The sequence below is a fragment of the Falco cherrug genome, chromosome Z, assembly GCF_023634085.1.
Source record: "Falco cherrug isolate bFalChe1 chromosome Z, bFalChe1.pri, whole genome shotgun sequence".
NCBI classification, from domain to species: domain Eukaryota; kingdom Metazoa; phylum Chordata; class Aves; order Falconiformes; family Falconidae; genus Falco; species Falco cherrug.
The window spans coordinates 74616825-74632035 of record NC_073720.1 but is presented as its reverse complement, the minus strand read 5'-3'; the positions used below and the strand labels follow the sequence as shown (position 1 = coordinate 74632035).

The following is a 15211-nucleotide window of genomic DNA, read 5'->3' as shown; positions in this document are numbered from 1 at the left end:
AAAAAGACCCTTTAACTCAAAATTACTCACTGGCTCTTACAAGCATTCTGGTCTATTACTGGTCCAAACAGGGAACTTTGAGAAAGGCTGGTTTCTCTTTTCAGCCAGGAGGCGGTCTCATGACTTTCTGTAGCTACATTCTGAAGTCCTAACGCACTGAACTGACACCTCACTGCTGCAATACAGCAAGTTCCAACTAGAGAGAAATGAAGAACATGTCCATTTTCTCCTCAGCCTCCCTGGATTGCTCTCTATTCTCAAGGCAAGCCCTGCCAGAGCTGAGGATGCTGAGGCCCTTACCATTCATTTTACAGAGGTGGGAGAAGACAAGCAGCTAAGAAAGTCACATCATGCTTGGACAGCTGAAAAGAACAAAGCTATCTGACATTTAACTATCAAAGTACTAAACAAATTCTGCATTTCTGACTTATTTCAGCAGTCAAGTTCAACACAGAGGGGAAATAAAAGGGAACTGGAGATTAAGTCTCACGTTACCAGCAAGCACAGCATGAGCCTGATGAGAGCTCAAATTTACTGTCACATTTGAGTGAGCTAGCATAACGTGACATTGGAAAAACGTGCTTTTACAGCTCTCCTCACATATCAGGTCAAACCCAAGCATGACTGTAGGTCCTCCTAGTCTTATTTAAAATGCAGTTTAAAAGACAGCCAAAGAAAATTGCTGGATGAATCACACAGGAGATGAGCATGAAGCTGCTGACCAAGAATAAACGAGAATTAGATTTTCATGCTTTGTTTTGAAGACAACAAATGTGAGCAGTATAGAAGGTACAGACAAGAAAAAAGTCAAGACATTTGTAAGATTTTGTGCGAGAGATATCCATCTTCCTCCCCCACAGGAAGAGTTTACAGAGTCCACAGTTTTTAATCTGAACCTCTCTGGCATCAGAAGAGTATATTCTGGACACCAGAACACAAAACAAGCAGGTATGGAGAACAATCTGTAAAATCTGCAGACCACCACTCCAAGCAAAGGGAACCCATATGCTTGTCACACACAGGGGGGTCTATCCCACAGAACATTCGGGGTCCCCAATAACTCTGACATTTTAGGGGAAGTTCTGACATGTAGTTTAATTAATGCCTTTTTACCTTCATTTCAAGAGGGGCTGCAAAGGTGCATATGTCTTGTCCCTGTCAAATGTGTCTGGAAATTACTGGCTTACCTTGGCTGTGAGAAACACATTGAAGTGCTCGTTAAAAGAAAGCACCGGGTGATCAGTTATTCTCTTCAAGAATTTGTCTAATGCTTTCCTCCTAGTCTCCACGAACTCTTCAGAAAAGCGATCGACAACACCTTTCACCACAAATTTCTCAGGAAGAGGCTGTCAGAGACAAGCAAAATACACAAGATTCAAAAGACCAAAAACTTGCTTCTGCTACTTGGAAACAAAAAAGCAATCAAACTCCAGTCTTAAACAGGAACTGAAGTGTTGTTTGCTAACAGGAAAAATACACTAGATAGGATGCAGATCCCTGCTCGGAATTACTCTTTAGCTGGTCTGGCTTAATGCTAGCAATTTTACTGAGTGGCTTCAGCTGAGAGCCACACTAGCACAGCCCAGATACACTAAGTACTTCTACCATAGCTTAGGGTGTTTCTCCCTACCACTATTCATGTTCAAGCACCAGCTAGAGGAGGTGACAGCAAAGCTGCACACTATTCACTACAGCAATGCACACGCACACTGATGTTGAAGCAAGGCTGCTCAGTCCAAGAAAACTCAAAATTTTACAATTCTACTTACTCCCACCCCACTTCTAAACAGTTTAGAGCTCTTGAGCAGGGTCTTTCTGTGGAGGGCTGATAGTCTTAGTAATAGCACCACACTGAGCAAAGACAAACAGCAGATTCAACACAGCAAACGGTTGAGTAGTCCACGCTGAAGCCTTCCTGAGGCACTTGCACACTTAGTCATCTATCACAGCTGACTTCCTGAGCATGCTTGTGTAAGCAACAAAGCTCTGCCAACATATCTACTCTTTAGTCTTATTCCTATTTTGACTCTACCAGTCTATTTCTTGAGTTCAGTTTAACATGTAACCCTGTCTGCCTCCAGACTTGCTACTTCTGCAGTTCTTCCTGCTACACTTAAGTCTACAGACCTCAAAGTACAGCTTCAGATGGAAGCTAACTACTTAAGCCTCAGCATGTTTAGTCTTGGCTCTGCCACTAGATCAGCTTTTGTTCTCTCCAGACAACATGGACTCCAAAATGAGTATCAGTTTTGAAATTGTGCTTTGCTTTTTATTCTTGCGAAATGGTCCACCCAGACAGATAATCTGCTCACTCTCAAGCTAGCAGTGACAGCCATTTTCACCCCATTCAGGAATCGAGCTCTCCTATGCAAAGATTATGTCACCTGAAAACTGTGACAAAAGTAATTGTAATTAGTAATAAAAAGTAATTAGCATTCAGATCAGTCATTCTGGTTAAACTAGTATAACATACACTCTAGACTTCAGAGGAATGACATTTAGTGCAGTAGTCTTCAGAGAGGAAGAAACTCTTCCCTTGCTTTGTAAACTTTAGCTGCGACTCTATACTTTAGGAAGTCACTACCTCAGCACCACATGCAGAGGGAAAAGGACAAGACGGCAAAATAGTTAAGAGCACCCTAGTTCAGCCACACAGATGCAAACTGGCACTCAGTAATCAAGTTTAAGCATTTGAGACCCACAGAAGGATGCACTTCTATTACAGATATTTCTGCCATTTAACCTGGGTTTAGCTATCGCAGTATAGTCATTCACATTTTAGGTAGGCCTTTGGAGGTCCATCCCGAGTAGTGATTAGCTAGCAACTGATACCCTGCTCTAACAGCGAGTTATTTATCTACCTTAGAGTCCTCCAGCTTAGTAGTCTACTTCTCCCTGCTGTGATACACGAGCAGAACTCACAGCAGTCAGAAATGGCTTCAAGTATCCAAACATCACTATCCAAAGACAAGATCCTTGACCATGTTAACATTACCTTTGTCATCTAGAGACAGATGTGAACGCGTTTTTACTGTTTGAAAGAACAGATTAGTTTAATCAGATTATTTTAAAAAATAAAGACATGAAAAGGAATTCAGCTTAGTCTGGGCTCCTAAGTGTAGGCCATCGTGACTCACTGCACTAAGACAACACATCATCTGTTACAGTAAGATTTTAGGCAGAGTCACTATACCAAGATGAGGAAGACAACCCCCTTTCTGTATTTTGTTAGACTGAAGGCCTCCAGGGATTGCAGTATCTCCAGTTACAAATACAGATACCCTCCAATTGGCTTGAAACATCCTCTCAGAATACACCTGAGTCACAGTGCACCTAGAACTGCCTTTTGCTTCTATTCCCCACCTACTTCTAGGCAATAAATACATAAAGCTTTCTGCAATCTCCTTGCCATACCACTGCATGGAGATTAATAGGAGATTCTGTAACTGCTAACTTGCGCATAGACAGACAGAAGACAGCAGCACATCCTTACGCTTCCTGGTTTTCTAGAAGAGAGGCACTTAAGAGATTATCTTGTTCTTCAGCTGATTTCATGTCTGGTATTAGAGCCACTTATGCCAAATTTGCCATTCTGTGTGCAACAAATTCCAGGTCACAGCAAAAGCAGCTTGATTCCCTGGCTGTGACTCACCTTCTGCTACTAGACCATTATTTATTCCCTTGCAGCCTTCTGGCAGGACTGGCAGCCTGTTAGCACACTCAAGAATCTGTAGGAGTTTAACTTTGATAGTTCCAGCTGTTCAGAGAATAGGGAAGAAGAAAAAGAGGTCTGGGCAGCTAACACATGTCTCCACCTTACCCAAGCAAGCTCACCCTCACTTTTTTCCCTAGCCCTCAGTAAACATCTGCTGCCAGTTAGCAGCGTCACATGATTTTGTGAAGTACTTCTTATCTTTGAGAGACTGAGCCATTATTCCACTTAGACACAAGTCCCAGAGTAATTAAGGACTTAAACAGCTCTCTACCCTGGCACAGCCTAACTGAATACTTCTCACATAGTCTAGCCCTTGCTAAAGAAGGCAAAACAGAGAAACTTCCCCACCAACACAGGCAGGCAAGCTAAGGTACACTAGCGGTGTTGCTGTCTCCCAACAATTCAACTCCTAGAGGCCTTTTTGTATTTCTTTGTTTGAAAAAGCTGATTGTGGTAATCTCACAGGCTTCCTACCCTTTCACATCTTGTACAACATAAAAAGCAGACTGCTGAAGATCAGTATCAACTCTTCATATCACTTAAGGTAGTCTCATTGCCAGCCTCAGCAACAAGGGGTGCAGCAGTTTAGCTACTCTCATGGAGATTTGTAAGTCTGCTATTAAATGTTAGCACAAATAGCTTTAAAATACTCTTTGAAACCAGCTCAAAAGGTCATCTTGAAACCTGTCTGAAACTGGGACTTAAAGTACCTGTGTGGCTTTTCATAAGCCTTAGATACTTGAAAATCTAGATGTAATAACTGAGCAAACAGATTAAGCGTGTTCCATTTATGTCACAACAAATGTAGTCACTGTGCATAATGCCCTACAGGAGGCTGTCAAAGCTCACCTCTCACGTGTGCGACCCAAGAAAAGTCTAAGCTTCATAATGAGTCAAGAATGGGAAGCTCTTCCCACTCCACTAGAAAAGAATGAGTATTGTATTTAAATCTAGACAGACAATCACCAAAATATCACCCCTGGAAGACATATACAGGACTCTAATAGCAGATTCTTGCTTACTACCTACAGGAATGAGATGTGTTGGCTGAGATTCTTCCAGCTTGTTTCTCAACCAGTCAAAGTCTTGGTACCGCCGGCGGACAGAATACTCTGGCAAATCAAACTCTGCTCGCGTGGTCTGGAAAAGAAGAACAGGATATACTTAGCATGCACCAAAACTTCTCACTTCAGAACTTAGCAGCAAATGCAGTACAGCAGTCACTGGCAAGGGCAAGGCCAGAGAAGCCTCGCACAGGGAATCCATCCCCAAAATGGTGTTTGCAGTCAGCATAAGAGAAAGATCCTCTGGCCTTTCAAGCAGTGGGAAACCCAGCAGTAAGAAAATGATCACTTGGAGCTGACGTGTTCTTAAGATCTATTTGTACTTCATTACATGTTCTGCTCAGATAAAGTTTATGGGAGAGGCCTGTGGAGAAGAGAGTACTACGCACCAAGTGTTTCTCGACAGTTAAAAGTCTGCAGGGAAGACTGTATGAAATCTTCATTCCAAAGACAAGACTATTTTAGCTATTAAGAACTAAAAGCGAAGATATTTAATGACTTGTTTATTCCCATTAACCCTGGGTGAAAAAAAAATGTTTCACCACTGCCCAGTATTCTAGAAGCAACACACTTACTACACTCCTTCAAGGATAAAAGATTAGAACATAAGACATTGCCGAGTTTGCCAAAGGACTGTTTTTGTTGATTTCTGAGAGGAAGAAACAAGTTTGTAAGTTTATGCATGCCTGATTAGAGATATCAGTATTGTTAGATATTCATAGTTTTCATTCTTTAGGGCAAGGAGTTGAACTTGCCACTGCAAGCTTGAGACAGAAGGTAAGTATGCAGAGAAACCGCTGACAAACATTTTATCCAGTTGTCAAACAGTCCATAGCCTGTAAAGCTGACTGCATGGGTCTGTTTGCACAGCACATACTGCAACTGCCTAAAAGTACTACTGAAACTGTGTACCAGCTAGGAGTCTCTGCCAAAGATCCTGGAATTGTGATAGCCATAGCCCTGATAGGAAGGTAGATGGCCCTCATTGTGTACTTTTCTTTGGGACATAGAGAAGTCTAAGGAGCTATATTTAGTTACTTGCAGCATCAAGACCATCTTGCAATGAAGCTGATGCTACAGCACCAGCACACTACCTGTCTACACCTAGACATCAAAACCACTGCATTCTGGGGAACACACCAGCTCTCCTAGCTTTGAACTGACACAGAGTCCAGTGCTAGGTTGCCTTGCTGCTCCTAGCCACCACAACTGCCTGCTAAATTCTAGCAGACATTACGTATTTACTTCCAGACCGAGAGCAATGGCCACATATTTGGAGAGAGACAAGTAGCAGCCTTTAAATGCCATCCACCTCTCCACTTGCTCTCTGAATGGCTCCAGCTCTTCAGTTACTGCATGTTACTCCCACCGATCCCCAGTGAGGATCCTGTACAAGTTCTATGCCAGAAATCTCTTTCTAGGGGAAGCCAGCAGCCCTAAGACACTAACGGAACAGTGGCTCTAGTATACTATGAACAGCATGATAATGTGATATTACCTATGAAATTTTGGTTTCTAGAAAAGGAATACATGCAAAAAGAAGAAATCAAGCTCACCTCCCCGCTTCGACCCACTAGCTGTGGTAAGAGAGACACATGTTAGTCCATGAACTAACATAATGAATGCCCACCAACAGAGCAGTTGTGTTTGTAGATGAGGGACCACCAAGACCTAGACAACCACTGCAGATTCATGCTTTATTCAGCTACACCCCAGAGTTAAAACCAGCTTATTAAACATGTTTGAGTGCCACACTATAAATGAAAATTCTGAAAATTTGTACGAACCATTTTCACTTGTTTTGAGTCAGAGACTGAACAGTGTTACATTAGAACAAGGTAATTCACACACGTGTAGATAAGCCTTCACCAGCCAGTGACACTAACTGCTTTGTTCTGCTAATAGGCTAACTATAGCTCAGCCTTGCAGGAGACAACCTGAAATTAAAAAAAAAGTGATGATTTAGTAGTAGGGAGAGCTTTTGTGAACTGGCTGTCACTGGGCAAAGGCCTCTTAAAAGAGATCAGACCGTGAGTGAATGAGGGCATTCAGGATGTATACACACTACAGTGTCTTACCCTGTAGCAGGAGGATGAAAGCAGTTTCCTATCTATTAGCAATGACAGCCTTATTAACCAGTATTCTGCTAACAGTTAAACTGTATAGGTACTATTTAGTCTAGAAATAAGAAAGCAGGGTAAGTCCCAGTGCACAAACGTTAGAAGATTTGCAAAGGTTTTGTTCCTTAAGAGGGAGCAGAAAACACATCACAGTCATCAGCATTTCAGTGTTTGCTGTACAGCCTTCAATCTAGACAGCAAAGAAACTTTTCAAAGGCAATGTAGACAGAGCATAAGGGCCCTTCAAAGTTTTAATGACCCCTCACTAATGCTGAAAGAATTTGGATCTCAGATCAAGCTGTTCATTAGCTTAGCACAAGTTATTTTTTCCAGACTGCACACAAAGGGAAGGGATCTCGCCACTGTCCAAGGATGGCAAGTGACATGTATCTGTTTTTGACACAGCTACGTTCCTCCTACTTTCTTAGGAGGATCCACAAGTCTCATCTTACAAGGACATGTGTCTCTCCCAAAAGAAGCTGAGAAATTTAAGTGGCAGATCTCAACCTCCCAAAATTAACAGGCAAGACAATTCCAAGGATTTACTGAATACTCCAGCACAGTTCCAGCAAGTCAGCACTGCAGTGTTCTGGGCTGTTTTACTTGCTGGAAAACAGGCAGGACCACAGACACTTCTACGTCTACTGCTGGAGTAGTTTTGGCTTGATGCAATATTAAGGCAATCACCAAGCCTTGGTCTTGTCTAAGGCTCTTGTGTCTTTCTTGAAAGGAGTCAGCAGCCAGGCTAAAGCTAACCTGTGATGGCCATGTGAAAGTATTTTTGTGCCCTAGTTCTAGTCTCTTACTATACCTGATTGTAGATTCCCCTCCATGTAACTATTTCAGTTTGGGGCGAAGTCTTCAACTAGAGTAACAGGAGAATGGCAGATGGGGGGGGGGGGGGGGCGGGGAGGGTGTAAGGTTGGCATTCTTAGCAGCTCAGTTTCACTTGCCTCAAACAGTACAGACTGTTCAAAAAACAGATCATAGCACTTACACCTGCTCCTCTCTAGGGATCAAACTGTTTTCACATGCTCAGGTAATCCATGCATGCACTGGAAGCAGGGGAAAGAAAACAAGACCTCCACTTCAGTATTGACTGGTTTGAAATCCTTTCCCTTCAAGACTGCAGAGCAATTGCATGACTTTGAGGAATGGCACACAGCTGCTCAGACCTCCACAGGAAAAGCACAGAAGGCTCCACTATCCCAGAAGGTACAACAAAAGCAAAGTTAGAAGTATAGTTACTTATCTTTCCCCCCAGACAGATGAGTACATAAGCTTTATTTTCCCCCTCCCTCAGAAAGATCTGCTCAATAAAATCCCTTCAGTCTATATAAAGAGCATAAATTTTATCAAGGACATCTGAGACACCTCAACATCACAGACAAGACCAATTAAGTTCCAGAACAAGTTTCACCCACCTTTCTGGTTTCACTAGCCTCCCATATAAGAAAACTGCTGTTAGCAAGAAATAAAACAGGATATGAAAGAGTCAAAAGAGGCCTGAATCACTGTCCCCATTATTTTGGGGATTCCCATTATATTCTTTAAGTGTGTTCATTCAGAACACATGCTGGGGAACGCTTCCTGACTCTTACTAGGAAGCTGTGAAAGCAGGCACACCAGCAGGGCCAAGTAAACTAAGCTTTCTTCTCAGCTTCCCTGCAAGCTATTGTTCTGGACCAAATGTTTTGGACCCTTTCTCAGCTGCCACCATCACCTGCTGACAAAGATATCAGTAGATGATAAGTCTAGGGTATACTGCAAGGCTCTTTTTTGCTGTTACAATGAAGGACCTTTCTAAAGGAAAAAGGAAAAAAACCACACAACAAAAATACTGCGGTCAGGTTACACTCCTCTCTACAGTGGTGTCCAGTCACAGCCACAAGGGCACATTACAGCACTAGCAATTACATTCTCCCTCTTCCTAGTGATGCAGCAAAGAAGTATTCTGCACAACTCATTCTAGGACCTATGTTTACCCAAACCTCCAAGGTTCCCAAAGTATTCTTCAGTGGATAAAGAAAAAAAAAGCAGCCACCCCTGCCTCCTCATCCAGACAAACCACAGAGACCCTTTCAGCCCTTCACAGGTCTCAAACCTCACTCACGCAAGGCTGCAAGGGAGCTGGTGGGAAGGCATGGCCTTACACTGCTGATAGGAACAAGGTCTGCTATAGAACCTTGACCTACAACCTGGAGGTGCAGACATCAACACTCATTCTCATCACTGTCTAGGGATTACTCCTCCTTTTCCCCCATGTTTAATTACTGCTTTCGGCTACAGTGTCTGATTGGGCAATTAGCTTGGCATCAAAGAGGCCTCATTTGTATGGCAAGATGAGCCAGACCATTAATCCTGTTAGTCTTTTTTTAAAAAATAGTAGGTAGTGCTAGAGGTACAGACCCTAGAGGTTAGCCAGAAGTTTACAAGAATCACAAATCAAAGTAGACAAGACTTTCATGGTGACTGATCATAACAAATTACACATTGTTTCACAATGGTACTGTAACACTGTGCTACAGCGGATTTATGTGCTACAGTGAGATCCCAAATAAAACAAGTATTAACAGACAGGTAGGTAGATGCACAAAATAAGAAGTACAGGATAAGGGGTTTTTATTTAAAAAAGACACTGTTGGGTACTACATCTCATCCAATTACAGTAAATACATTACACATGTTCTTGAGATCTGCTTTAAGAAGGGAGGGAACCCCTGTATGAGCACAGGTTTCCAACCAGAGAAATGTTATTAGGGTACCACTGCACAGGTCTTAAGAGAGAAAAAACTTTAGCCAAATTTAACTATTTGCCTGGGCGAAGTTGTGCCTCCTTTTCTGCTTCTTATTCCTTGTGATCACGCAACAGCTGAAGGTTAGGCTGCTCCAGGTAGAAAAGCTTCCTACAATACCCCTCAGCATTCTCTTGTAGTAAAGATACAGCTTTTTTTTGCGAGATTTAGACACTTAGAGCAACAAAAGAATGACAGGCCCACAGTAAGTGTGGAGTTAAGAGGTAACTACTATTTCAGAGAAACCATATTTTCTCCCATGCAGCCTGAAAGTGGAATTTTGGAGTAGACCTTTTGAAAAAAGTTACCTGTGGCTGTAAAGGCATCCTTATTTTAATGGAAAATACTCTCTCCAGTATATAGTGCCATCTAGGTAGGCCAGAGGAATGTTAATCTTTTCGGACAAGTGGATGAAGTATACTCCTAGTGAACACTTTTTGCCTTAGGTAACTACAAGTGTCCAAAACAGATACCAACCTCTAGGAGCTGATGTTCATGAGAATGAGCTATTTAACAGAAAGCAATGTTCCAGCTGGGAGTACAGTGGACTTTTCAGATCACTTTTTTTATTAGTGTAATTAGATTGCATTAATGATTGAACTACAACACATGCTGAAAAAATCTCTAGCATATTTCTTTTGGTAGGCAGTAGCATTCTTAGGCTACTTAAGTTTTAGAGCAGCTATACAGCCTTCTGTACCAACTTCACGGAGGCTGGTTTACAGTTGAGGATCAAGATTATGGTTTAGTTAAGTGGCTGATAAAGGAAATGTGGTAAACAAAGCAACAAGCTTAAAGCATTTCGTAAGAGATAGACAAAGCATGACATAACAGTGAATCAGCAAGGCACATTCCCCTTCAGGGGAGGTAACTCAAACCAAATGGGTGTCACATTACTTTGTATGAACAAATTTTCAAGTTAATGAAGGAAACTGGCCTTGCAAGTTTACAAACAGTTCTGTTTAAAAGTCAGAGAAAAAAGTATCTAAGCTGACACATTTAAAGTTTTGTCTAGTTTCACAAATTGAAGCAGAAACATTTCTGCTAAAAGGAGTCACACCTTCAACACATTCACAAGGTACTGAAAGACACTAAGTTCTTGTCCTTAAGAAATACAACGCAAGGCACAGACATCCAGAACATGCCCTAAAACACGCTTCCCAAAGAAAAAAAAAGTAGAAGGAAAGGAGAATGTCACTTTGTACCTTTGTCGTAACCCTGTATGTGATGTATGTCTCCATTGTGCACACATGTTTTTTGGGGTCATCAACTGTAACAAAGAGGTCTCTAGTTTCCCCATCCAAGTCATCATCCAGCTGCAGCCTGTTGAGGAGAGATGAGGAGGAGGCTGGACTAGAAGTGTCCACAGGTGTGCCATTGGGTAGACTGAGATCCTGTATTGGAGAGGAAAAAAGAGCAAGTCAACAGATCTACTGTAAAGCACAGTATTCTCAAAGATGCCACTAACAAGCTTCACTGATATGTTACAAGGGCTATTTATTTCAGCAGCTCCGAGGATCACCCTTTTCCAGCACACCTAGGCAATCCTCTAAGGTCTGGGCTTTGAGCATTAGGTTGTTCTGCTCTTCCACAAACTGAAGAGAAAGCACTACCACACCTTCCCTTAGTATGGCACAACTTTGTTTCTATTCATGAGGGAGCAGAAGTATTGCTGAACCAACAGTTCTTGGTAAGACTGAACCAACTCACTCTGAAAACAAAGCAGCTAGGCAAATCAAGAGACCTACTTACAGGGCAGGCTTCAGGCAAAGTAGCAACAGTTCAGCTGACTGGAATGCAGTCAGTCTTTGCTTCTGGAGACGCCCGTAGTACAGTAAGGGGGGCAAACTTGTATCAGAGGCTTCCCATCCAATCCATTAACTTCCAGACTACAGGACCTCAGATTATACACTCCAGTACCAGTGTGTACGCACACCTCCCTTTTAGAGTCTTGAGGCCAATGAGAACACTGTTTTGCTTGGAGAGGTCCTCATTCCCACCCTCCCAACTCTACAAGTGTCACCCAGTGCCTAGGGAAGCGAAAAGAACCAGCAAGTGGCTATTTTCAGAAGAGACATACCGGGGTTTCAGAAGTCTGCAATTCCTTGAAACTGACTCAGCAGCAAGGGGCTAAAAAACCTCAAACAAAACACAAACAACTTTATAGCCAGCCTGGTACATTCCCACATTTTGATATAAGCTAACTACTCCACAGAGCTAGTGGTTACTCCATTTTGCATAAGTATCACAGCAACTTCACATGTGTTCTCTGCTCTGCTTTTGTAGCAGAAGGAGCTGACAGCGCATGACAAGTTGTACAATATATAGGAACATCCAACAGCAGTATTAGGAAGTCCTGAAGACCCATGGCTGCACTTTTCAGAGAGGAGAGGCAGGGTGGGGTTTTTGTTTTAAGTAGTAGCACAACAACAGATTTATCCACGGTGCTTCCCCTGTAAGGACAAAGGTTCCTCTGGTTGCTAAACAGAGAGACATCACTACAGCTAAGCAGCACATTAACTAGAAGTGGTTTAGTTTCAGAAAGACTGCTTAGCCCCAGCTCCACACAGTCTTTAAGTGGCTATATGAAATGTGTAATCTTAGCAAAGCAATCCTGTTCGGGTAAGATCCTCCTTATCCATCAGTATTCCTTAAGCAATTGTGGTTTATGTTGCAGCTGGACAAGGGTAGTCCCTGTCTACCAAAGTCCTCCTTTGCTTAAGGGGTTCAGAATTACATACAGGAGCTTCAAGACAGAGCTGTTTACCAAGGTCTGTCTTTGACAATGGCTAAGAACAGGGATAAAGTCCTACTGGTCTTGGTCAGAAACCCATCATGGGAGTACTGGGTTTTATAGATAGACCTCTCTCTGCCTGTTGCAGTTTGCAGAACTGTGGCAGTACTGCTCTTCACCTTGAGAACTGTCTTAGTGAGACTAATGCTTTAGCCTAGACATTTTGGGAAAGGGGTGATCTAAACTATTGTCTCCCGACAGGTTAGATGCATTCTGCCAGCTAATGCTCAGAAATGGTTGCCAACAGATGAGAAATTTCAGATTTAACTAGCAAGTGATCAAGTATTACTAGGCTGGCACTCTTTCTCTTAAGAGGGCAAAAGAGCAGGATGAGCATGACACAGCTTGCCAGCTCACAAATGCAGTAGACAGCTTGAAATACACAAACATCTGGGTCAGACTCAGCATAGCAGGAGTGTGTACAACAGGAAAAAGCAATGCTACAGCAACTCAGCAGATAAGGAGTTCTGTTGGACTTACCATGTCTTCTGCTTATTCTGCTTGTGTAAGATGAGGAACAGGAGATGGCTTCATAAAATCTGCTGTTAGCTAGACAGAAGGATTTGGCTGACTGAGTAAGGAGCAAAGCAAACCCTGGGATGCTGCAGTAGCTGTAGACAATTTTACCTGTTTCCAAAAGGAAACAACAGCTCATCACTGCCCATGTGCAGTAAGCATTAGCATAAGACAAGTTGTGCCAGAACTAGAGCCAGTCAAATTTTAATCTTCCAATGTGGAAACAAGTTAACTTGCAGAAACAACTTAAGCTGGCTGCACAGATCTCAAAAGCTTGTAGCAAAAACCTTCCGAAAGAGAGCTTAAAAAATATCATGGAATCTACTTAAAATATGAAAAGGTTGCATCAAGGTGCCAGAATAACTGGAAGAAAGACCAAAGATGAAACTTCCAGCCACTTCCATGAAGTTAGTGACTTCTCACCAATTCTGTTGGGATAACAGCATCATACTAGCATGTCTTGCACCTTTTAAGCAGGGCAGATGTTTGTGAAGGCTGGAATTCCTGCGGGATGTCTCAGGTCTTAAAGGCTGTGATAGTTTTACCTGATCTTAGCCTTGGATGAAACAACCACGTCTACATTAAGTAAAACTTCTAGACTCACCAGAGCACTGTTAGCTTGGGGTGGGGGAGTGACACACAGAGGATGCGTACACTGGAAGCATCATCATGCAATACTGCCTCATCTGCCATGGCAGAACCCTCCCCTGGCAATCACAGCTGGCATCATGCCCTGCTACTTGGCTAGTTTTCAGCAGCTAAAGGCCAAGTTAGAAGCTAACTATTAGTCCTTCTTAATGGTGGAGCCACCTAGCTGACTGCACAAGGAACAATGCTTATGACTGCTGAATCTCCATTTATCAGTGAGCAGGATCAGTTTGCTGAAGTCTTACGCTATTGCTAGAAAGAGGTAGGCTTTGAAGTGTCACAGCAGATGGCCTAGCAATCTAAGATGTCTCAGGCTGTAATCTTTCAGCAGAGCACCTCCTCATCATGTTAACTGGCACCGGCTTTCTTCCATGGGACTTGGGGAAGCAAGACTGCACCATCTGTTCTACTCTGCTTTCACCACAGAAAGGTAAGTATGTCCTGTAGAGCCTAGAACAGCAAGTGATCTGCAGCCATCTGCACTTCTACCTGTCAGTGTAGCTATCATACCCATAAGCATTTGAAATACTGACTAGTATTAAACACTTTATGTAACAAAGTCTGACTTCAGTGCCAGGGACTCATCCATCAGCTTCATCTTTAGTGCACCAAGTTGCTGCTCATCCGCTGTGTTAACGATGAGCACAATCCAAGTCTCAGCAGGTGCCTACTGCTCACAAAGCTCTTTAGAGAAAAGCCTTTTTGTCACAGCACCTGTTACTTCCTCACAGTACTGCCAGCCTGCCATGAATGTGAGCAGTCCAACAGTGGAAAGGAGGGGAAGCGGCTTCTGGCACCCAGGCAGATAGAATGGAGGACAGGTCTGTCGACATCCAAGTCTTAAAGAGTATCCATGAATACCTTAGAAAAAGCTTTGAAACTCGAGGAAGTCAGGAGCAAAGAGCCTCAGCCTCTGTCCCTCACCTTCTCAGGCCACTCTTAGAGCTTTGTCACCTGCTGAAGCAGGCTGGGTGAAGGTCTAGCAGGGTCTGGATCACAACCTATAGCAGAAACAGTACATTCAAACTTTCAGGATCATGACCTACTGGTTAAGTACTAGGCTGTGCGCACAGCTGTATAACCACCTACAGGCAAACTCTTCATGCATTCCTATGGACTTTGTAAGAAGTTTTTCAAGACACCCAAATTTATGGGTACATGACATCAGATGATTCTAGGAGCACATCTTTGGCATCTTACAGTGCAGGGCAAGCAGGAACTAACTGCCTGTGTTGGAAATGCATAAGCCCTGCCAACTATGCAGGCTGCTACCTGGTAAGGAAGCAGCCGCATACTCTACTGTTGCATTATGCAGTCCAAACATGCTGACTAGTTCGCCTGCCCAGAAACAGACACTAGATCTATCAAGAAGTTCACTTTATCCAAGTTTAAAATTCAGCTGAGCTTCATAAACTTGAAGTCTGCATGTGAGACTCTAAACAGGTTGGGGAGTTTCCAGCTGATGTCATCTACTCCCTCCTTCATTCTCCCAGGAGATTTTCCAAGACTCTGGATTGACAGAGCAGCTTGGATCCACATGAAGTAAGCCTCAGGAGTTT

General features: G+C 42.9%; 1 protein-coding gene across 1 annotated transcript in view; it reads right to left on the bottom strand.

The window, feature by feature from the left end:
* Positions 1–15211, bottom strand: part of SNX30 (sorting nexin family member 30) — a 50170-nt gene that overhangs the window by 19264 nt on the left and 15695 nt on the right. The window contains exons 2-4 of the mRNA XM_027808457.2: positions 10900–11088; positions 4745–4855; positions 1188–1346 (exon numbers count right to left, since the gene is read on the bottom strand). Coding sequence (XP_027664258.2) covers positions 1188–1346; positions 4745–4855; positions 10900–11088 — 459 coding nt within the window. The remainder of the gene's footprint in view (positions 1–1187; positions 1347–4744; positions 4856–10899; positions 11089–15211) is intronic.